At 36.2% G+C, this 25,871-nt stretch overlaps 1 protein-coding gene across 1 annotated transcript in view; it reads right to left on the bottom strand.

Moving 5' to 3' along the window:
* DNTT (DNA nucleotidylexotransferase) overlaps window positions 1–25,871 on the bottom strand; it is a 104,713-nt gene that overhangs the window by 2,890 nt on the left and 75,952 nt on the right. Inside the window, exons 11-12 of the mRNA XM_014957363.1 lie at window positions 21,080–21,343; window positions 19,549–19,632 (exon numbers count right to left, since the gene is read on the bottom strand). Coding sequence (XP_014812849.1) covers window positions 19,549–19,632; window positions 21,080–21,343 — 348 coding nt within the window. The remainder of the gene's footprint in view (window positions 1–19,548; window positions 19,633–21,079; window positions 21,344–25,871) is intronic.

The raw sequence follows: 25,871 nt of genomic DNA, 5'->3' as shown, positions 1-25,871 counted from the left end.
TCTAGTGCCTGACAGATATTTCAGTCCTATCAGGAACCACAGTTTTGGCAAGGCACAATGAAGAACTGAACTCTAAAGTGAAAGCTAAAATTAATTGTCAGCTAAACTCAAACTTTATCAGGGATTCAACCAAATCAGAAACCTCTTTTCATTTAACTGCAGGGGTACTTGAAATTCGAAGTTCTAAGTCCAACTTTACAGAAAAGCCCGTCTGTCATTGATACTGTTCAGCTCCAGCAGCGAGACTAGTCAAGCTGGCAGTTTTCCTAACAGCTATTTTTCTATGACACAAAGCAGAATGAAATGCAGTTTAACTGTGCTAGAAAGGTTATGAAGACTAAATTGAACAGTAGAGGGTAGAAAATACAATATTGGACAGAATAAAAGAAAAGGGGATATGAAATTTAATATTGCCCATTGGGTAACAATACTGGGGATATTTCTTCTCTAGAGCATGTCCTGGGAGGACAGGATTTTAGCAGTTTTATTTTGTTGGTTGGGGTTTTTTTTGCTATTATTAAGAACAAGAGAAGGCAATCTATACACGCACATTGCCGCAAAAATTAAAACAAGTAAAAAGATCTTAGACTTGTACACAGATGTTATAGATACTCTTTAATAGAAGATCTTCTTATCTCTGGGACACCAAATTGCAATTCTTGATTGCTGCAAAAAACAATGCTCTGGAGCAGCTGGTGTCACTCTGCTCTTATCCCATTTAATCAATTCTATTATATCAATGGATGTAAATATTACATTTGTGGTTGCAAACATCATCGTTAACTACACCAAATGTAAAACAGCCATGCAAATATTTTCTTATGTGAATTGCTACCTCTTATTGTTCATGTAATGATCAATAATATTTTTGATGAAAGAGAAGCAGAGAGTGAAGGCAGAGAGCCAGCACTGCTAACCTATCTAACCAAGCTAACACTACCCTCAATAGCACTGCCAATGTTCAAACAGATGTTATACTACTTGAGGTAGCATAGATGTTAAACTATCATCACTTGCTTTCATCTCACATTTAAATACAACAAAGCCAGCAAAACAAAACCATTACTCAGTAAAGTTGAATTCTAGTTTTATTTAGATAAATCAGCATTGGCCAACAGCACATGTTTCTTTTTGGGGGAAAGTACCGATTTTACTGATTTTGTATATATGTCATTGAAATAACTGTGAAAAGTAGAATGCACTGGACAGTACCTTAAACCCCTTTTCTCTTCCATTTTTGCAGTACCTTCATGTATCTCTTTAACCTGCTTTTTGACTAGTCCAATGTAACTAGGTTGACTCTAATCATCAAGATAGGAAACTTTAAAATATGTTTAGCAATTTGTCCCATAAAGATGTAGAAGAAAAGATTCCAAGAAAACAGGGGTTACTAGAAATTACTGTGCACAAAGTCTTGATTTTTGTAACACAAAGCATCTTGCTATTATATGAAAATTTAGGCCACTGGATGTTCTGTATGCACTGTTCATGTATTAAGCAACTTGTACTTTCAGTTAGCCTGGATAAATTCTTTAGGCTGTTGAAATGAAACTATACTGCTTAGACACTCAGCCCACACTTGCCTCCACTGTGGTCATCCATCTTCCTTTCCACTGTTTGGTCAGGAAGGAAAAATACTGCAATGACAGCAAGCTCGTAACACTGCACTGAACAAAATAATACTTTGCTGAGGTTTCTCACTTGGGAGACATCAAATCTGTTGCTCTATCTGCAACTGCTCTACCAGCTTTGTGTACACAGAGTTCCCAAAACCAAGTCTGCTCAAGCTATCCATCAATATTAACTCAGCTTTCCTGAAAGGCACACATTTAATCAGATTCCAAGTACACTGATATCCTACTGTTCATTACCAAATAGCTTGGTAATAATAGTGTGTTGCAAAATAAAAAATTGAGTTATTTTTTGTAATTGAGTTATACTATAAATAACTCTCAGTCTGTCACCATGGTTTTTTTTTTTTTTTTTTTTTTTCCATCTCAGGATGAGCTTAGGAAGTAAGTTTGAATCCAGCTACCTCAAAAAAAACCCAACCCAAAATAACCAGTAAGACAGTAACACTGCATAGACAGTATCATTGATGAAATGGGTTTTAATGGTTCTGAACCAGCAGAATCTGCTGGAGAACAAAGTACGCCTGGTTTGTACGTACAGCATATATACACGTGAACCCATCATTCTGAAGACGAGACACATGGTGGAAATTTGATTACTTTCATTCTTCAAATCCTTATCATGCTTGACATTAGCTGAGAAATTGGAATTAAGTTTCCTAGTTGATTGCCGCGAACTCTACCATTTCATTAGTTCATGCCTTTCAGACTATATTGACCTAAACTTGTGCATACCATGCTGAAATCTTTGAGCTAACAAGGGAGTCTGATTGTTGCATCAAAAATGATTCTGATCATACAATAAAATCAAAATAATTGACAATGCAAAATAATCAAAAATGTCTGCACAATCCTGTCTCCGCAAAATAGAGAGACGTATTTTTGTTGTAACATTTCCTGCAATTCTTAGATTGACTGGAGCTATCTTCTGTACTTATATACTTATTCATATTTTATTGAGTTGAGAGCAAGATTCTTACAATAAATGTGTATAGCATTAAATTATTTCTCATCTGTGAAAATGTTAGAAATAAGCATAATTAGAAATAAAACAAACAAGCTGGAATAGGTGTAAATAGCCATCACTTTTATGTAAACATTTCTATGAATGCTAAAACAATCATTGGTGAAATTTTTGTGAAAAGGTAGTAGCACATAAAATTGTTTCTTGATGTATAATTTTTAAATGCAATATGTGACAATAGCCTCAAGCTGCTTCCCCAGCCCATAGAAGACTGAGGAGAAAAGAAATAAACAGATATTTTTGATCTAGCCACATTTTCATTTATTGTATGATCAGAATTGCAAGGAAAAGAGTTTTGGGGCTTGCACTACAAAAGTTTTTTAAAACAGAAATATGGTCTGCCTGAGCAGCAAGGAAAAAAGAAGGCACAAAGAGGCCAGAAAGCAAATAATATGTTATCTTCACTGTTAAAACTTTGCAAAAAATTTATTAAATTAGAAAAGCATGCATCTTTCTGGCTCAATTTTTTATGAAGAAATAAATATTATTTAATAGTTCAATTCTGCTGCATGGATTTTGTCTACTGGAATTTAAAAGTCCTTAGGCACACAGCTAATGGCTTGTATCAATTTAATTCCAGCTGCCTCCTATTTTCAAGAGTAACATGTTAGTTCCTGTGACTGACAGTACACAAACTCAGTAAGAGGAGAAAAGTAATTTCTCAGCACAAAATTAAACACAGTCTAATGTTACAGGCTTTTTCATTTGACTACAGGGAGGTGCGTGGATTTATGGTGAAATTTAGCAAACAAATCTTATGAAATCATGAATGTTCACTGCTGCTTTTCGCCTGGGAAGCCTGCTCTGCCTCACTATCTTGAATATCTCCATTAGCTCACAACCAAAAGAAAACTTTAAAACACTGAGGTCACAGAGAAGTCAACCTCTGGCAAGGAAAGCATATTTTTCAAAGAAAAAGTTGAGTTCCAAGGCAACAACTGACTGCAGATGTCTAGGAATTCTTGGGTGTGACAAGTACAATGACCTCTGTCAAAGAAACTTGAGTCAGCAGAGCCCAAGAGAAGACAAACAGGGAGAATACATGTTCTGTTTTAGCTGTGCATGTACATCTTCTCTCAGAAAGTCACTAAGAAAAGAGGGAATCAGATTATACAACTTCATATACTTGTGAAAAATTATCCAAAATCTCTCAATGGCACAACTAGTTGCATGTTTCATTTATTGACAATCACAGTACTGCAAATTCCAAAATAAACACTGAGTTGCTTATATTCCTGATCCCCATCAACTTCAATTTGTTTTATCCTGCAATCATAACTATTAAGAAGCAAGTAATATTTTCTAAAAATATGCTAAAAATAAAAGAGGAGAGAAAGACAAAAGAGAGAATGTCAGCAACAGACTAGTAAAAGAAAAAAAAAAAAAAAACAGGATGGAGGAGAATGTCACTGAATGATTGACTTGACATGACCCCCTAATGGTGCTTCTTGTGCTAACACTTCTTACAACACTGAACACATTGATGAGCCTCTGCACTCATACAGAGAATGTGTGCAACATATATAACAAGTCAGGAAGGTAGAACTAAAGAAAACAGTGACAAGAAATATTCAGTGGAATTTTAGTTCGGACATTTCTGACTTGTTTTTTTCTGGTAGATGTTTGCCTCAGACTAAAATCTCAAATAATATGACTCAGAACATTTTACTCCAACCACATTAACTCCAACCACCAGTCACACAAAAAGCAAGAACTGAGGGGTGCCTAGAATAGTAAGTAATGGAAAGAGAAGGTGGTGAAAAAGCAATAGTCTAGATAAACATTTTTGGGTTTTAATAAAGCTCTGCAGTAGATTGAACAAAAAAATTAACCTGTTTTATCTTAATGGATTTCTGATAGAGTGGCTTCCTGAAAGAAAGGTGCCTGCAAAGTGACAGCAAAAATAGCAGCTGCAAGAGAGGGTGAGGAAGGATGTTGCAAACTTTAAGTGTTTCAAACTTCCTGTTCAAAACTTGTTTACTGGCAAAAAGATATCTCCACCTTCCTCGTTATCAAAAGCAATCGCTTTCTGGAGTGGTCTCTTGCAGAGGTTGTGTGTTAACGGGGCCGGGTAATAGTGCTGAAAGGTATAAACCACAAGGTTTTAAGAAACCTATGAGAAAAGGCAGATGGAGACAAGCCTTTATAGCAGTAAAACGGAACAAATTTCAGAGAAAAGAAGCATTTTGTTTAGGTTATTACCATGTCCTCGTGTTTATAATTGAACTAACCTAAAACTAAACATTACTTGAATTAGCATAATTCATAATAATTAGAGATAAATGAGACATAGTCTCTCTCAAGCGTATTTCTTTAAAATCTTCCCTGAATATCTAGCTCTATGCTCTTTTATATCCTTACCATGTATAATATATGACTCATTGAGCTTTTTATATGCTATACACCAAAAAGAAATACCTGTAGTAGTATATATATAGTAGTATATAGATATTTTTACTGAAATAACTAACAGGACCCTAGTGCTGCCACCAACATGTAAAAATTATTGCCTTCACTAGCAGAATTTGGCAATATCAATGTTTGCCCATAGGGACTATGATTCTGTTTTCTTTCAACAGCTGGATGTGTGCCTCCTTAATCCATGTATTTATGGCTGTCGATAAACGGGTGCAGCTCCTGCATCGTGATTTCCATCTGTCATTCAGGTCTGTCATGTTCTGCCATGCAGCTTCCCTTCATCATTGCAACCAGCTCCACTCCCTCTTTACTGACTTGCAATGACCAAGATGAATACATATTTTGCAAACACTGATCAGGAAGAGAGCTATTTCCTTTTCCTTCTCTATGCTACCATTAGCTTTACAAGAATGAATGTTGTACATCTGTGGTGGAAAACACAAATCAGCTCAGAACTTCAGTGTAGCAAATAGCTTAGCAATTTTACACCAGTTGCAGATCCAGGATTGTGTAAAGCAACTGTACAGAAACTGTTACAGGAGATCCATATATTCCTGCGTTACATTGAGTGAGAGGAGGCTGAGTGCCATCAATCTACAATGAAAGTATGGCAATACAATGTAACATCAATCCATAAAATGGTGGCTACTTCTCTGAAACCATTAGCTGGCTCATTAGTGTAGATAAAGTGCTAACAAGAATCACTGTAATTAGTAACTTTCAAAACAACCTAGATTTTATGGAGAGGGAGGGGAGGGAATAAAGGAAAGAGGGTAAGGTGGGGGAAATCCAAGTAAAGTAATTTCCAGATAAAAATGCATACAATCCTGTCATTAAAAAAGATATTTCAAATAATTGGTTTCAATTATTATCTTGTGTAGTTTGAATGCTGTCAGAAAGTAACATGGAAAGATGAAACTTCTCCATGGTCCTGATAGTCACAGTGCCAGCCAGCCCTACAGGGACAGCATCTTATTCCATCGGTAGTCAGTGAGACAGTATTCTCAGAACAAGACACTGCTTGATGAAAAACATGACAGAATCAAGCCCTAAGGAACCAGGTAGTAATTACCTATCAGTAGACTCTGAATAGTATTTGTTTTCACTATGGTCAACACAGCTTTTTTTAAATTTTCTGGATTACTATAGTGTCTGAGCATCTACTAGTACTTTCTTAAGTAGTGCAAGTAAGAATTTTCAGGTACTTTCCTTCCTTATTTTTCCCAATCTTTTCTTGTTTGGGTGTTAGTGGGTTTTTGTTTTCTGGAGGTTTCTTTTTACAACTGGGTGTTGGTGGATTTTGTTCTGCTAGTAATTAGACATTTTGTTATATATTTGTGCTATGTTTATGAATGAGACTATTAACAGTACAAGCAATTTCATTATAATTGTAGAACATACATGCTCTTTGTGCTGAAATGTGAAGTGTTTCATCAAGTTCAATAACAATATTTCACAGCACAGTGTAGACACCGCGCATTTTCCCTTTGATGGTGTCGTAAGTTTCCAATAGCAAATAACCTGAAGTGCCTTTGACATTATATTATCTCCAAATGTAATTTTCATGTTTAACTGTTATTTTTTGTAGTAATATACACATCACCCTGTCTGCTTAAAAATAAAAACTAATCTGTTCCTAATCCAGCTATAAATAAGATGATAAATAAATCAGAGAGAAACTCTTTGAAATGACTTTGTAACAAACAATGATTGAACAAGCAGTATCACCCATTGACTTAATACCCTCAGGCAAAATCATGCGTAATAGCATTGATACAAAATTGTGCAGTGGGATTTAGTAATGCTGGGCATGAATAATTTTTGAAGGTAATAGAAGCTGCAATCATAAATTCTTATTTCATTTTACCACTGGACACATCCTGTGCTTTTAATCTGAAATACCATAATTAAATATTTCTCTTACAACTCTTCTCTGTCTCTAGTTATAGGTTTATTCATATTAAGTTTCTGAACAATAAAAAGTAGATTCACTGAGTGAAATAGAATATTCAGGCTAATGTCGGGATATTCTACGCAGTTATCCTATTAACTATTTCATAACACAGTAACAAAATGTCTTCAGGCTTTCTAGATGCAAAGTACTTCAAGTAGTTTTGACAAAAGAGAAATAAAAAGACTAGTGCTGACACTTTGAAAAATAAAGCATTAAGAAACATTAATATTATGAGTTGAATTTACTCAACAAACAATTTTGTATTTGATAAAATTTAGTTTGTGTATAAAATGGAACTATTCTGTTTTTAAAATGAGGGATGCGTAGTTGCTTTTTTGCAAAATACTACACAGTTATTCATCCAATCTCCCATTACAATTTTAATAATTAAATACATTACACAATAGATAAAGAGTATAATACATTACCATCCAGACCATAAGAATATGTTCTCAGTTTGGGACACAAAAAATGAAGAGAAACTTGGAATTTCCTATCTGACAACCTGGGCAAAAATTTTAACATGTTAAATTGCACATTGTTGTAAACAAAAACAGAACAAAACCTTATTGCACACTGTGGTTCTGTGTCTTATCACAATGTCACTAAACAAATTAACAGGAATTGCTTCCTTTTCTGTTTTAGCTTTCTCTTTTGCTTTAGGTCTATGTTATGTACAGTAGCTTTACCTTGTCAAGTACTTTTAAGTTGGCTTACTGTGTTTTTCTTTAAAAGATTCATATGAATACATGAAATGTGAAAAATGCAGAATCCTGGATTTTATGAAACAGTTGAGTGTAATTCACATAGGATTACTATAAACAAACCACTTCAAAAGAACATTATTGAGATTGCAATATCAAAGATCTGTAATTTAAGAAATCTCAGAATGTGGTTGATTGTATTTCAAGCTTCATTCAGTTTTCCCATGTAGAGGAATATTAAATATATATATGCTTATATTTCTATAACCATAGACAGTTCTTCTTCAAAGGAATACTGCTTCCTTCTGTTCCTGTAACATAAACAGGGTCCTTTCACTGGGCAGGAAACACACTGTGCCACAGGGCTACCAAATACTTGCTGCCAGCACTGATAATAATCTTGGGTTGCAAGCCAAAGTGGGATCAATCAGTGTTAGCAAACTAAGGTTTTACAATCTGTATCTGTTCTAATTCCGTCTCTTTCCTTCTTCCCTATACCATGTTGTAGCCTAGATCTCTTATCTCAGATTTCTAATGTAACTTCAGGCTCAACTCATGCCATATCCAGAGTAAAGTGAGATAAACATGGTTTACTTAGTTATTTGGGGCAATTGAAAATGTACCCATTTCTTGCTGCTGGTTCAGAGCATTAGCCTGATTAATTTAATTTCTTTTTTAGTCCATCAAACTTCCACTAGTGTCTCAACAGTCATTCTTTTTTCATGCCCCTTTTCAGCTGAGTCTATTAAAACAACTTGTATTTTTTCCACAATGCATCTGGAAATCAAATACACCCTTTCCGTTCCTCTATCTAGCCACTCTGCACCTCCTCTTTAAATCCATATATCTACCACAGAATCACAGAATGATATGGGGTTGGAAGGGACCTCTGGATCTAGTCCAATCCCCCTGCCAGAGCAAGGTCACCCAGAGCAGGTTCCACAGGAATGTGTCCAGACTTCCCATTCTTACTCCCACTTCATATCTCATTTTTCTCTCTGGCTATTGGGTCTTTCCTTTTCAGCTTCCCCTCTATCTAGCTTCTTCTCAATAAATTTCTTTTTTCTTTTAACAGAAAATCTGTGACATTGTTAGCTGCACTATATTCAATAACTTACCCAAGCATACTGATTGAATAACTGAATTAAGACATTTGGAAATGGTTGGCTCTTTACTGCCCTAGAAATTAAAATTTATAAAAAGCATAGTCAAAATATGCACCCACTTATGTATTTTGAGAGCTCTCTTTTTTCTTCAGCAATACAGGTTTCACTGATCTGTTCAGAAAACAAACCAAGCAAATGAAACAACAATTCATCTTTGGTATGGATGTACAGCTTGCTATTACAAAGGGATTAAACCTGAATTATATGCAGATTATATGCAGATTTTGTAGAATTGAACTATCATATGCGATATGTGAAACATTTATACTGCTAAGAGAACACTGGGGCAAAGCACAGTTTGGAAGAAAGTGCATAATCATTGTTTTTAATTTAACAAGAGGTAAGAAAAGTAGATTATTTTAATTTTTAATTTAAAAAAATAGACCAGGTGCAAAAAGAACAAATCTCCCAAATCACATATGCAATTTCCGATTTCCTGAGACACAGAAGAATTGGAACATAAATGAAAGTATGTGCATCTGTTTACAATGACTCTGTGTAATTGCAGTAATGATTGTATGAACAAATGATCACATCGGAAATCAATATTATAAACTTTGGATCTTTATGTTTACATTAGCTTTATTCCAGTCATAATTGCAGACATCTAAAGCAAACTCTGCAGCTGCAGCATATTTAATTCATCAAGATCTTCTCAAGGTTGACTGTCTCACTGTTATAACTTCATAGTTTTAGAGCAGTATCTGCCAAAGACTAGAACATCCATTTTTTAAAGAATAATAACAAATGTCTCTTTAACCGTGCAACTAAACTTCCGAGGCATCTTTTTTCAGTGAAAGGTAGTGTGGATTAAATGTTCTCAGACAACGCAAGAAAACTGCTTTTGAGACTATCAGTATTGAATACACAGTTAAACACGTGTGAGTATTACACATATGCAATAAAATGAGAGCATAGAGTCATAGCAAGCTCTTCTTCCCAGTGATATATGTTTTTGAGAAATAATGTATGAGATAGTGACAGCAAAGAATCAATGGTTGGAAAACAAAGCTAATTTTTCAGTAGGAGACCTGTTTACAAAGTTCTGGAAGCGCAGGTATCAGCCCAGCCATCTGCAATCAGCATCTGGCTTCCCCAGAGCTGTTTCCATCCTCTAAGCCAAACCACCACACAAACATAAGTTTTCCAACCAACGTGGTCACTGTCAGGTATGACTTAGTTAAAAAGAAAAGTTACTGGCTAAGTGGCATGCTAGCAACATGGAATTCAACGCACCCAGAGAAAAATTGAATATCATGGGGGAGGCTAGAAGTTCAAGTATGTTGCCAGGCATGACTGGGTGGGCTGACTGCTCCAAACTTTGCTGTCTGTGAAGCAACCACTTGGGCAAAAGGACATGTAGGACCAGAACTCAGCAAACTTACATACACCCTTGAACCAGATCATCAAAGCATTACAGTTGTATAATAGTCATTACCTGGGCTCTAATCACACCTTCATTTTCCTTTACAGATACATGCAAAGACAGACAGGGCAAGCCCTGCCTGAAGAGTCAGTTAAGGGTTTTCCTCAATAGAAATGCTTTCTGCAGGCAAGTGATTAAATACTGTGCAATAGTGATCTTCACTGTGTAGAAGAAATCCCATGATAAAACTCACCTTTCATGCTTATACTGGTTTCCCAAGTAAAACTATTCTCTTTTTTTAAAGTTGGGCGCATAGGATTTTGCTATTTTCATTGTAACTGTACAGCATTTAATGTTTTGTGAAGCTGGGTCCCATTATAAAGTTTTTAGGGCATCTTGTTAAATTACTATTCAGAGCAGTTATATAAACTGCCTTTCTTGCTATTCAACAACTAAATAACATTTAATGCCATTCAAATTCACACAATGTTTTTTAAATACAAAACTGTCATCAATCATATACAGTCTTCCACACAGAGTGTTATATTTTTTTCCAATATTTCTTTAACAATAGAAAAATTAAGGCGGCTATTTGCCATCTTAAATTTTCATAGGACATAAAATTAATAAATGCTGTCTGCTCCAATGACTCTTCAAAATAACATTGAGCTTGTGATACTCCTCTTACAAAAACCCAACAATCTACAGCGTTAGTGCAAGAACATTCAAATGTTAGTAATCAATCGACTACACCCTAGGAAACACTGCTACTCTTTTACAAAATAAAGCAATGTTAATTATTTAGACCACTTCATTTTGCTGCCTTGAACTGAATAAACTAATAATCGGACTTAGAATTGATTTTCTGGAATATTATTGAGAAAACATACGGATTTACATAAGATGAAAATCTAAATCTACAAAAAAAATCTAACCCTTGGATCCCACAACCGGCATGGGGATCTCTGCTCAGTAGAGGTGGGATAAAGGTGCAGGAAACAGGCACTTTCTACATGGCCATTGTTCCTAAATTTTGAGTCATCTTGTATTTTGAATCTTTAGCTAGTGGCTGCTGTACTGCACTTCAGGTCTGGAAAAGGCAGAAGTTTCCCTGTGTAGCCCCACAACTATGTCATTGCATTTAGTTATCTGTAATCACACTGCAAATGAGTCCCACTTCCATATTCATTACTCTTTGGCACTTTTGCTGAGATTATTAATATCAAGTGGTAGCTTATGAAGAGTGGAGACTGAGATCAAACTCCCTCTACATAGGAGTCTGTGGGAGAACAGGGGGTTAACAGGTTTGTGGAAGAAGCAGAGACCAGAAGAAGAAGCAGGAACAATGGCAGAGGATGGCCCATGAGCATCTCCAGACCTGTAAACAATGCCTGGTGCCCCTGACATGGAGGGGAATTCTGCCCCCCTGGCAGTTGGGGGTTGCAGGGGTGTGTTGGTTGGGAAAGAAGATCCACTGGTACTATATAAACTGCCTGTTGGTTATAACAAACTATTCTGGTTGCATCACCGACCGGGGTCCGTGCCTTCGTACGCTACACCATCGAAAGAGAAATAGGGAGAAGCACCTGCAGCAGCTTAGTGCATCTAGCCCATCCCACCTCACATTCAGCCTAACTCCCACATGCTTGCTTACCTACTCAAAAGACATGGATTTGAGGTCAGAACTTGTGGCCCAGAGCAGCTGAAACTAGTTCCTGTTTTTTGCAGTCTACTCCTGTGAGACGGAAAATGATTACAGCTCAGACACTGAATACAGCAGACTTCTCCTGAGCTCTTTGGCTCTGAGTAACTGCTGAACAGCAAAGAGCATCAAGTACAATGAAAGTGTTAAGTTTAAGTTCAGGTTAAGTACCTTAACTGAAAGGAAAAAGCAATAGGGAATCCCACCACAGCTGAAACCACATGAAGTATATGGGGAAGTTTGAAGCATCTGTCTTTATTTTAGCTGCAAATAATATTTTCCAAAAAGTTACTAAAATGTAAAAACAACAAAAAAGCAGCTTATTTTCTAACAATAGGGGTTCTGAAGTATTTGGTAATGATTTTAAATTAATTCAGAAAAGGGATTTTGGTTAGGAAATAATAGTAAAAAAGGATGATAAATCCTGAATTTTCAAAACTCAAATTTATCTGTTATAAACGGGAGGGCTGGGCTTTGCATAGCACAGTAGATCTTTCAGAAGCATCTTCTGGACTTAGGTTTGGGGCATTCTTACACGAAGCTCTACAGAGAAACACGATAGATTAATGCTGTTGCCTGGGAATTGCTGGAATACAGCTTTCTAGGATTCCCAGAGAAAAGACAGTTCTAAGGAACACTATTTCTACTTAATACATTTGTAGTCATGCAAACATATTATCCCATTGCCTTGTGAATGGATCTGTTCAACAAAATACTAATTAGTTTTGTTTTGTTGGAATTTTCTTACTCATTTAAACCTGGGTTTTCCATAAAAAGAATATCATTATCAAAATATTGCCCTGAAAAAAAATAATAAAATATAATCTAGTTTACCAGGCACTTTAAATATCTAAGCCTATTTTATCTATCTTCTCAACAACATGCTTGACAGGCTACTGGGAGCCTCAGTTCAAATAAGTAATTTAAATTACATCATAGCCAGTGCCCCCAAGGCTTATTGGACCCATGTGCCTGAAGCAGCCAGCCAAATGCCTCTGAACGTGCAGCCCCAGAGCTTTCTGAGCCTTGGAGATTTGGAACAGTCTGATATGTGGACTGTTTCCAAAACTGAGATTCAAAAAACCTTCCCCTTTGCACAAAGTGTCAACATTTTGACTTTCCCTCTGATTAAGAGATCAAGAAAATTTTATTGATCAAAATTCTCCATTAAACATTTGTTCTTTCTCCCAGTTATAGGGAAAGGCAAAATGCTGAGCAAACAAAATCCGTCATTAAACTGAACTAGCTTTTGCCACAGTGGTTAACTACTTATCCTTTCTTCCCCTTTGCATTGTGGGAATTAGGTTTTACTGTTGGGAAGTGAGATCAAAGAAGGTTAAATGACCTGCTTAAAACTACAAAGAAAATATGGCTACAGTGGGACCCAAGCTGCAAGCTAATAGTCAAACCTCTGGACCATCCTCCTTCCTCAGGTCATATTACAACATGTATGTGATTTCTTCAGCTCACATAATTGTCACTTCATTCTCATGTTGCCTTTTCACAAGCCACATTAGGATTAAGAGAGGAATCAGAAAATGTTCAGAAAACGTGAAAACCTAAAAATTGTTTGAACATGCCCCATGAACATGTCACACATGTCTGAACAGGCTCTTTGGCTGACTGTAATCATGTCATTCTAGCAGCCTGTCAGTCTACTTGCAGCAAATCTACAGCAGATTATAAAAAAGTTGGGTATCTGAATTGGATCTGCAAATGGATGAGCCACGAGGAAGAACAGGATCACAGCAGTCTGCTATATATGAACTGCAAGCTGCAACCTCAGATAACATCCAGGGAGACAGAGTCAGCAAAAAAAAAATAAAGAAAAAAGGAATCCAATATATTTATGTTCTCGTTGAATTTTAAGAGTAACAAGCAACAAAAATGTTTTACAGCAATTCCTAAGAACAGCTAACAGCAATGTCAGAATAACAGGAGTTAAAAAAAAATCAGCTTAAAGTAAAAACACAGCTTCTCTTGATGATGAAATTTTTGAAAATTGAGTTTCATTTTATTGCTTAGAGTCTGGAATCTAAGCTATATTTAAAACTGCTTAATTTGAATTTGAGCAGAAAGACACAGTTTATGTCTTCCAGAGCTACAGCAGCTCTATAGGTAAGCCACAAGGGCCTACTGGATCCTTTCCATAGTGTGGAAAGGAAAGTAACTTTACACCACTAAGTTGTAGCCATCCTTTTTGCAGTCATACTGGATTTTGAAGTGGTGTTAATACTACTCAGGAGAAAGTAGGCAGCAACACTGGAGTCTACAAAACTGAATGAAATGATGTCAAACTAAGAAGAAATGGAGGCTTGGATGAAATTAATCGTAAAGACAAAGTAAAGGCACAAAGACTACAGACAGATAATAAGACCTAAACAGGGTGGAGCAAACTTCAAGGTTAAAGATGACATTAAGTTTATAAGCCTTCTAGACTGTATTATTTCATATTCTGGAGAAAGAGGAACTTCTTCCTGAAGGTATATTCTTATTGAAGAAAAGCACACACTTGACTCTTAGAGCCATTTCATGGGAGAACAGTCATTCCACATTGTCTTACCCAGTGTCCTGGTGAAGAGTGTAAAGATCCAGTATTATAGAGTCCAGCATCAGACACTCTCCACAGTGCCTTTCTGCATGACAAGGATACTCTAGCTAACAGCACAAAAGTTTGGTAAAGGAACAACCGACAACCTTTGCAGTTCCTAAATCTTATTTGAGGTTTCTGACACTGTAAAATGGGAGAAGTGCTCACACTTTAAGAACAGCTACTCCTTTAAGAATAGAAAGCCTGTGTTTTTTCAGCCACTTTAAAAACAGTAAAACATTAAAGTGAAAGTAAATCATACATTTACTGCCTTCTCATGCAATGACAGTTATTAAGCTTAAAGACAGATGTTTAAAAATAAAACAGGGTTTACCTGTATCTTCTTCAGTTAGAGCCACTAGATCTCTCTCCATTTCACCCTATTAAAAAGCTGTCAGCATGTTATCAAAAGTTGTTAATGAATGCCCTACTGCATCACAAACTTCTAGTCATTGCAAAGAAACTGCCCTTCAAATCTCAGTATGTGGCAAACTGTATAAATAATTGCAGACTAGAAACTGCAGTTCAGACAGTGAACTGACAACTACATTATATATACGTAACAGGGGTCAGCACTTACACTTTAATTACCTCCTGATTAAGTCTATACACAGTGCATGTTATAAGCAAAAATTCTTTATAGTTGGCTAAGGGATAAATGACCTCCAATCCAACATGAAGGGGTGTAAAAACAATCAGTGATGCCATAGTTTCCATCTTAAAGACCTTAATCTTTCTAAGGAAGAGCCTACTGTTCAGCTGATCTTAAGATTCACATAGAAAAATGAAATTATTTTTTGTAAAAGCATTTCTACTTTACTTAGCATATTGTTCATTCATGATTCAGGAAAGTTTTACACTGAGAATTTTATTGGCCTGGTCTGTAAATGTGTCGTGCCATTTGTAACCAGTGCAACAGCAATAATAAGACGACACGGGGAATATAGAATTTATCTTTATTCCTGATGGCTTATCAACAAACTCTTTCATTCCATAAGTGTGCGAATCATTGTAAGGTTTGATCTCCAGCTGTTGTAAATCACGGTGATGTCATACTTCAAGTATATCAAGGTATATTTAAGAACTGATTTCCATAGCTTTAGGACACAGTTCTAAAGAAGCACAGAACTGGACATCCACTCTTCTTTTATGAAAAAGAGGCTGACAGATAATTGGCAGTAAATTTTCAACTTTCATTGTCACAATTTTCCTGCTAAATGGAAGATCTACAAAATGCCCTTTTGATTACACAACTGAAAAAACCATTAGTTTGATTAGTTGCACACTGTCTTCCAAAACCCAGAAATATATGAAAAAGATTCACACTAGAAAAAAAATAAAAATAATCAAGGCTGAGGAGTAATTTCACAGTGTTACTTTGTAACCAATCCCTGGAGGAAATATCTGTTCCTTTTGTTTCCCTCTGAAAAGCTATGTAATTGATTCCTAACTGCTCCATTAATGCTCCCTATTCCTGTCAGAATCCCTTTGGAAATACGTTAAAGTAACCAGGACCCTCCCCTTGAATGCTGGAATCTGGGATTCTCTGACTTGCATCACATTTCAGGCAGTGGGCCACAGTGGAAGCCCCAGTGTGAAGGGCTGATAAGTATTAATATAGAAGAATAAAGTATATAAAATTATATATTGGAATGTAGAGCAAACCAGGAAACTGTTGCCTTTTGTAATGAGAGACACTGTCTTACAGGCACTATTATGTTATATCAAAAAAATAATCAAAGTATATTTGCTATAGCATGGTTTATTAACTTCTTATACCAGCTTGCAAAATTTTAAATAACCACAGGCAATTCTTTTCAAAGAAAAGGACTCTCCCTGACCTTTCTGTTCCTGTTTCTGTATAGACACACAGAGTTATAAAAGAAGAATGAAGCAGAAAAGATGTGAGCCAACTGCTGAATTATACCCCAGGAACTGTTGTAGTCTCGTGCGTGAAAGTTTGTGTGTCTAGGCAGAGATAGCGACATCAGGTCACCTCTCTTCAACAAATAAGGAGAGAAATACAGAAAAGATGTGATTCAGTTTGATTCCTAATTATCCTTAAATGAGGTTGTGTTGGGTGATCTCGAGCAGCTTGCACAAGGATATCAGCTTCCTGATTGCTTTTTCCTTTGAGAAAGGCAGATTTCCTAACACAAACGAAAATATCCTTATGAAATACCTATGTTCATGTTCCAATCTAAATTTAAGAGATGGTACAGATGAAACATCCATGTTTTTAGTTTCCCCCCAGTCAAAGTTTTTTAAATAAAAACACTAGAATTATAGTAAAGATGATTCTGTGGGCTACATAATTAAATTAAGAAGAAAACCACTAAACATTGCATGTTTTGACCATACATTCCCTGAAAGAGCACTGAAGTTACTAATTATTTTCATCCCTGATTTTAAGCTTACTAACCTGATGACCATGAAAATGCATCAACCTTGGCAGCCACACAACTTATGGAAAACTTCTCTTCCGCTATGGGTCATCATCTTAACTTTCACAGTTACAGACCCCACTGTTGTATTATGTACATTCTTGACTTCAGTACACTGGGTGGCAGTATGGAAGGCTTTTTGTTCAAAATGTCTTTTATGGTAATAACTTAATGCAAAATGGCAAAGTTAAAATAAGAAATTAATTTACAGATTAGATTATAAATAGTAGAATACTTAGAAGCAGGGTAGGGGGGTGTCTCCATGCTTCTTGTTAAAATGGCAATCGATAAAACTACTTGATAAAAGGCCCAATTTTAAGTAGATTATAACTTCAGTGCTGTCTGGTCTGAACATTTCATACTGCATATCTGCTTTGGACTTTTTTTCCACTGTGGAAAATTTCAGCTAGTGTAATTTAGCTATTTCTGAGAATACGGCAGAGACAAGAATAGTATTCTGCTGTGTCAACAGACTGTCGTGACTTCTTTTGAAATCTGTAGCATATCCATGTCTTGCAGCAGAAAATAAAATTTGGGAGTAAACTGGCTGTTTCTGGGATTAAATGAGAAAAGGGAGACTTAGATATTATTGGCGGGGGAAGGGAGTGAACATTTGAAAGCAAAAAGGGTCCCCAGCAGACATCTGATCCATTCATATCACTCATTTGATATACGGAGGTCCTGGACTAAGGTCTTAACAGTCAAGAGAGTTGAAATTTTCACTGAAGGCTTGGCTTTTTCCTCCTTGCTCTTGTCATAACATTCCTGCATTATAATAAGTAATAAGGAAAATTTTTTAATTCTTGCTTCTCAGTTCTCCTGTTAATTCTTTTTTCTTTGTTTTTGGGTAGTGCAGTGAGGAAATTAAGTTGACATGTAGAAAGTCTGGTAATTCAGTTCCAGCTGCAGCTGATGGTTTTGGGCAACCTGTCATGGATATTCACAATTCTATGTATTTTTCAAAACCCTCAACAGGAGAAAATTCAGGCCAAACTGCAATGGATTTTTAGGGCCTTAAATCTTCCTCTGCCACAGGTTTTGAAAATTTAGAAAGACAAATTTAGAATTCCCAGAGGGCACTGTGAAGATAATTAATTATTTATCTGTGAAACATTCTGGCTAGTTAGACCAGTGAATCCACGTGGAAACTTAGATTTTCTTTCCCAGAAGGAATTGAATGATATATCACAATAAAGAAAATATAATACTGATTGACGCTGTTCATGAATGAACAGTGTCCATTTTGCATCACTGAATGCATCAGGGTTCTGGGTAAAAGAAGCAGATGTAATGATATATACTTTAAACAAGGCAGGCAAATTTTGCTGCACACAAAATATAACACTGGAATTTCTTAAATTCTTTTTCTTTCCCTAGTGCAGTTATCTGTTGCACCCAAAAAGATATTTAGCAAAGCACATACTAACTTGCAGATAATAACATTTGCTATATTATGTTGAGGTAAAGAGTTTATATTTTGAATGGTGACATTATCCCTGAGTTCATGAAGAAACATTCCCCCCTTAGACATCTGATAGCATATTTATCTATCACACAATTTTATATTTTCTTCTGAAGCATCTAGTATTGACAATTTTTTGAGACAGGATATTTGACCTGTATCATCAGTCTGATCATTTCCCCAGGTTTGCATGTGAACTGAGGATGCTATAGGATCTGAGCCCGAGAAGCACTTATGGAGGTAGCTGAAATGGAGTGAGGGCTTAAATCATTGCTGCGTCTCAGAAACAAACAAGACAATGTTGCATGTAAGCAGAGAAGCTAAAAGCAGTCTCCATTCTACAAGGAATATCCAGGAAAGATTAATGTAAAACCTTAACCTGGTACTTTTGCCTTCCCTTATAATGACATCAGTAAACATCTTCAATATTGAATTTTGCTTATTATTAAAATGGCCTAATACAAATACAGACATTAAGCCAGATAGATGCAGAGATCTGTATAACTGCAGACAAGAGCATCTAGACCAGAAATACTGCCAATGACTACCAAGACAAGCAAACCTGACTAAACACAACTCCACACAGACTTCTGAATGCAGGACTTTAAAAGAAGGATGATCCCTCATCTCCATTTAGTATCATACTTCACCAAACCTTCCTCGGGCCTTCTAGTTGAACCTGTACCAGTCAATTCCTTCCTCCTTTGAAATGTCATCACTACCCCTATTGAAATTGTGCCTGTGACACAGAAACGACCTCTCATTCTGAAACAGGACAGTAAAGTAGTTTTTACAAATACTTGTAGATGACTTATTCTCAGTTTCGTGAAGGTTGCACAATTCCTTGTAACACTGTTGTCTACTGTATGATTCTTGTTAAATTACCTTAGCAATGCCGAAAAAGATTTCTGGTTTTACTTGTTCAGATTTAATGAGGTTCTGTCAGTGAAACTAAATCTTGTGAGCAGAAGATTGTTTTAGCACATAATAGATAGAGAATCAAGATAATATATTCAATATACTCAAATATCAAAAATAAACTGAAAAATAAAAACATGACAGCTTTATTTCTGAGAGGAAACAGTACCTTTTTCCTGTCATATAAGGCATGGTTATCCAATATCATCTTCCTTTCGTGAGTAGCGTATCTCCTCAAATCACGTCCAAATTGCTGAAAAAGATACAGCAAATTTGAGCAATTCTGACAAAGCAAAATTGTTATCCTTTGTATAAGCTCTCCAACACTGAACCAAATAATAAACAGACCTGTAAAAATGACCTCTATTAAAAGACAATAGGCTGAAAAAATGGATCACCTGAAAGGACAATGTTTTGAGAGGCATGGTCCATCAATTCAGTTGGTTAGTCTGAGAATAGATGGGTACTCTATGAGAAAGTAAGCTTATGTAGAGCCTGTGATGGGCTCCCACAGTCTGTAGGTGAATTATCTCAACAGGGAGCAGGAGATGAGTGAGGCAGAGAAAGACAGAGTCATTGCCTACTCATCAAGGGGCTTCATAAAGTGCATTTTATTTTAGACACCCACCTACAGAGTTGAGAGAAGGGCTTTTAAGTAACCAAGCGCTTCCAGGATATGAAGGACTCTGAAGCTGCAGGACTTAATCCAAGGTCCAAATAAATACATTTTATTATCTCAAAACAGAAAAGTGACTGAAGAAACTCATCAGCTCAGCAGGAGAATACATCAATTGCAGCATTTTGCCTGGCCTAAAACATCCTGCTTCCAATTAACCTGAGTAGGAAAGAGTGGCAATGTACCTGTACTGCATCGAGCATATCAAAAAGATCATTCAAAGCAGGCTCAGGAGCTCTCCATTATACCATGTAATCACTCCCTAAGACAACGCACATAAGAAGGCAAGCATGTAAAACAGATTATAAAATAATTCTGCCTGGAAAGAGATTAATCACTTGAGTTTTGAGTTTGCAGTTAGATAGAATCTTTTCTTTTTAAAATATTGTACTATTTTATGTTATACCCATTGACTGCAGTGTCTATTGTGACAATAGCTATCATATCAAGTTTTCTCAACTTAGTAAAATATCCATCAAAATATATTTTATTCTACTTCAAAGCTAATGTGTAAATTTTAAAATTTTCTAATTTTTAACAATTTAAAACACTCAAAATACAACCAAAAGAAAGCATTAATATGAATCCAAAACGAAAGATGCCAAATTGCTTCCAGTTTCCTACAAAACAAATTAATTTCCAATTGAGAACATCTTTTCCTCAAATGTTTAATTTCCTGTAAAATTCTGTGACACTTTCCAGATCATCTCTCTTTTAAATTGCTTGTTAACACTACTATTGTGTAATAAGACAACTCAACTGACTGAAAATTTAGTTCTCCAGTCCATGAACCTAAATACTAAGCTTCGAAGAATACAGATGTCAGCTCCTCTAGAGAGATATCCATAAATGTCATTCGACATTGATGAGTTCATCAGCTCCAAGCTATGTGTGGATGACAGCATGAAATATGACATGTGGAGAGAAGGAACATTTTTCAAAAATTCAAGAACACTTAATGATCCTGCAACAGCAAAAATAGATTAGCAATGCTAATAAAACAAATATTGTTGTGGTTACGTACCCTGGAGCCTGTCCAGCCCAACAGAGCATATGCATATTGCTCAAAGGGGGTTATGACCAGATCAACACGGATTGCCTTCCAGTCTTTGACTTCTGCCATATCAAAGTTTTTTGACATGTTGTAACTGCTGTTGTCCACTCTTGGCTGATATAATTTTAAAATTGCAAAACACTTCTGAAAATGATCCATGGCATCAACATTTCTGCTTGGTAGTTGTTCTTTTACAAATGTTGATTCAATGATATCACAATATAAGAGTAAGCCCTAAAGAGAAAACATTGGTCACATTGAATTGATGGACTGGTTTTACTGTCATTCTAGAGTTTCTAGAGAGTTGCTGTAAAAAAATTCACACACAATGCAGTTTCAGTAAACACAGAACTCTACTGGACCAAATCTGAGCTAAACAGAGAAAAGAAAAAGCTGCAACATTTGGAAAAATATTACCTGATCCTTTGAGGGAAATCTGCAGTGGTAATCATCCAATAGTGGCAATGTCCTGCCCTGTACTAAGGAGACAACATTTGCAATTCTTCCCTTCATCCTTTCCTCCTAAACCTTTCGTAGTTGATGTCAACAGTAATTTCTGAGTAGGGACTGATGCTTTCCCATGTGGCAAACATCAAGAAAAACAGATTAGTCCAGAGCACAATCTTGCTGACAGATTCCAAACAGAACATTTGGACGGTGTCTGTTGCGTGAGATTTTCGTGTGGCAAGGTCTGGAGTCTCCAGAAACATCAAATCACCCTGCTCTTGCCTTCTGTTTGAAGGGAGTACACCAAAAAACTATTGATACTTAAGAGCCAGATTTTATTAAAGCATAAACAAGACTTTTAATAATAAAGACCATTCAGAGTGAGAAAAATGGAAGTAACAAAGTGTTATGAATGAATTCCTTCTAATCCATCACTGTAGGAAGGGCTCAGTGGAAGGAGGTAGTACAGTGCTGTTTTCCACCCTTGCTCTGTAGCCAGCAACCTTTCAATGGCTCCCAAGGTGACACTATAACTTCCTCTCTAGGCTCTTAAGAAAAGCATCTTTCTGTCATTCCTCAGGCCTGTCTTTATGCCTGTTCTTTGCATTTCTAGGCAGCTTCCAAGCTGCCTACTGATTTGCTGGACATCTCAGACTTACCCTGCACTTCCAAAGCTTCTTAGAGCTCTGCATGTTCAGCTACTCTCAGGTAAATGCAATCTCTCCTCACCAGACAGAAGACCTCTCATCACTCAAAGCATAGCACCTGGAACAAGACAAGGAGCACCAGTCCTCTCTCTCCTGCCCAGTACATCCTTTGTAATGAATACAAAACGTCAAATGCACAATAACAAAGAAATAAAGTATATGTTATTCATCACACTACCTCTTTCAGTCATCCTTGAGTCTTCAGAATTGAAATAGAGCTTGATGCATAATAGTATAGCACTGAAGCCATCTCTAGCAGGAGGGCTAAGCTAGCAAAAGGATTCTGCTTTCTGAGTGATTCCACATGATGAAAACACATGTATGCCTAAGCCCTGCTACGCTCAGCATCAATTTAGTTTTCTAGATTCATAAAATATAGGAGACCACTGTGATTACTTCCTCTAGCTCCTCATTTCACAGGAAGCAGTCTTCTGAGATTTGCCTTTGCAAAAGAAATTTAACTTTTTTACAAATGTTAGCAACTGTATTGCATAAACCCTTTCTTCATAGTCTGTTAGATGTTTAATTGTTATTGCTAGAAGGAAAACTACTAAGCTGAATTTCCTAACTTCACCTTCTGACTAGATAAGCTCATTAGTTTTCATCTTCAAGATTGATAAGACTACAATTGTTACATGTCTCTTTATATCTCTTTTTATATTTCTTTAAACCTACACATTTATCAAACCCACTGCTTTATCACTGATGAGATTAATAAATTCAGTTTCTTAAAATTTCCATCATCGTGAGTTGTTTAGGTCCTTGGATCAATTTTATATCTCTCTTTTAAAGTCCCTGAAATGTTTACATGTTCTCCTTCTTCTGGACTCAGAATTCTTATACTAGTCTCAACGTAAAAAACGTGGTAAAGAATGCTTCCTGACTTTTAGTTAACATATCCCTGTACCATATGGTAAAGAATCATATTAGTTTTGTGGGGTTTATTTGAATTGTAATGTTGAACTAAGAGTGTATAGAAGTGATTTTATTTGATGGCTGTTGATATTTAACTACAATGGTCTTCAGGTGAGACCTCTTATGAACAAAGATGACAATGTACTGCTTTTTGGAAGAGTACCTCCATAAAAACCACCAGGTTTTGATTATTTATTTTATACAATGCAAGTGTAGTAACTTTACATGTTAATATGTTAAATGCCTTAGAGACTACTTTACAGCAATAGAATTACTTTTATCACTCAGCACTATAATTCTAACCAAAAAAAAAAAACATAACAAAAGTATAACAAGATATGATTCCCTTGAAGAGAAACTGTCAGGTTTTGTTGACGATAGTTACAAATAAACAATCCCATTATTTTACTGGGAATCAGTTACAGTCTATTTTATGGGTCATTGGGCCAATTTTTTGGTAACTATTTGACTTGCATTGATGTTCTTTTACTTCTTTGGAATTTTTCCTGATTTTGAAGATTTATTATAAACTAATATGAGAAAACTCCTTATGTAGCTCATTCTCTTGGATTACTAGTTTCCAAGTCTGCTGCTTTGAAAATGCTTAATTTTAGCATGTGCTCTCTCATATCCATCTTTATAACATTCTTACTATTTTCAAATACAGATTCAGAACATCAAAACAAATGCATAACTGCTGATTATCTCACTCTTTTTGATGAAACTGTGCCTGCCTTCAGGTTAAATTTGTTGCTTTTCATGTTAAAAAATGCTTTTAATCTCATTCATCATTGACCATTAATTGATGACGTCAAGCTTTTATTAAGCACTGACATTCTTCCCATTCTCTGTAAAAATCTTCTAGCTACTTCATCAGTGCTTTCTCATCTTTTGCTTCATTTTCATTTTTGCTCTTCGAGATTTGGGGTATTATATAGCATAAACCAGAATGAATCTAAATAATTTATTTTCCTAGGCAGAATCCTAACTAGATTAACTTTTGGTAAAGTCTTATTTTATACTTCCAAGTACCTACCTGTATGCTGTTTGTAGTGTGCTCAGATCAGCAGTTCTGCACTTTTGCCACAGCCTGTATTAGTGTTTGTGTCCTCTTTGTTCAAGTGAAGTTCAGATCTCCCCAATTTTGGTGCAAGAAATTAGGAATTAAGGACCATGTTTACATGCAATATGAGAGACCCTGGCCCAGGTTGCCCAGAAAAGCTGTGGATGCCCCATCCCTAGAGGTATTAAGACCAGGCTGGATGGGGCTTTGAGCAACCTGGCCTGGTGGGAGGTGTCCCTGCCCATGGCAGGGAGTTGGAACTTGGTGATCTTTACAGTCCCTTCCAATTCTAACCATTCTATTTTATGATGAATTCCTACTGTAGGTGGATTAGTAGGATTTTTGTTTCTGACAGAAAGATGGAATTCTATAAAGTGGAACAGCCCAAGGAACTGATGCCTGGGAGCAGTCAAGCATGTTAGGGTGAGGAATCATTAACAAAAGCATCAAAGGCTTGATCAGCAATAAAAAACTTTGCAGCTGCTGCATAATCACACAGCTGCTTTGGTCCCTTTTTCATCTTGAAGTTCCCCGTACATCAGAACAGTCTAATTCTGGGCATGTCCTGAATAGCCTGGGTTTGACAGACCAGTACTGGAGTCCAGGAATAAAAATGTTTCCTTCTCTCTCTATGCCATGAACATTTGCACTGATTAATCTTTTTTGTATTGTGCCTTAGAAACGGGTTTTGTTGCTGCTGAAATCCAGCTGTCACTCAATAATAAAAACGCTGCTGTTCCATGAACGCTGTTTACAAAAACTTGTTTCCAGCAATGAAAAAGTGAGACTGGTTACTTGCTCCTCACCATTTACCTTAATGGAACATCATGCCTTCCCCTTCCTGACATGTTCATCTGAGCAAGAGTGAATAATAGAGTCTAAACCAGACCACTAATATACTAAAATAAGTAAGCACAGCCAGGCATCTACATTCTTCATTTTCCTAAAAACCAAAAGAAAAATGCAGCATTATAATTACATTAATACAAAGGGAAAAAATGAAGAGTGCAGGAATGCCTGTAGTAACAGTATCTCTTCCTTTGTTGAAAGTATATACGTAACAACAGGAACAGTGCTAAATAGTTATATAGGTTTTTAACAAAAACGAAGCTGCATTGACACAGATGGCTCAGCCTGTTTTCCCATGGACTTCGAAGCTCTAACTCACAGAATTAATTTCTTACTTTCTTTATGAAGCTTTTTGGAACCATTAAAACCAAAACCTGTGTACTACACCACAGATTTTCTGTTTTGCCATTCTACTCTGAAGCTCAAAGGAGACTTAGTTTTCTCTGTTCCTTGGTCCATTTATGGTGATGCTGCACCAAAGAGTATGAGTGTGTTGATTTAATCACGTAGTTTTCAACAGCTTTCAATGGAAGGATCTTGTTACATTAAATTTTTTGGCCAAGAAAAAGGCCTTTTTGAAATATTTAAATAAGGCTGAGATCCATAATCATAGTTTAGAAGTTAAACATTGCAGAATCCTTCGCTAAGAGCTGCTGAAAGTAAGCCAACATCATGACCTCAGTGATGTTCTCTGATGAATTTGGGTTTTGGAGCAGTAGCACAAAAGTGGAAAGCTGTGAAGCAGACGGCAGGTGTGCTGTCAAAAAGTATAAAAGCGCTT

Source organism: Calidris pugnax, unplaced genomic scaffold (assembly GCF_001431845.1).
Source record: "Calidris pugnax isolate Ruff unplaced genomic scaffold, ASM143184v1 scaffold4, whole genome shotgun sequence".
NCBI classification, from domain to species: Eukaryota; Metazoa; Chordata; class Aves; order Charadriiformes; family Scolopacidae; genus Calidris; species Calidris pugnax.
Note: the sequence above shows the minus strand (reverse complement) of the source record. Positions and strands in the feature narration are given on the sequence as shown.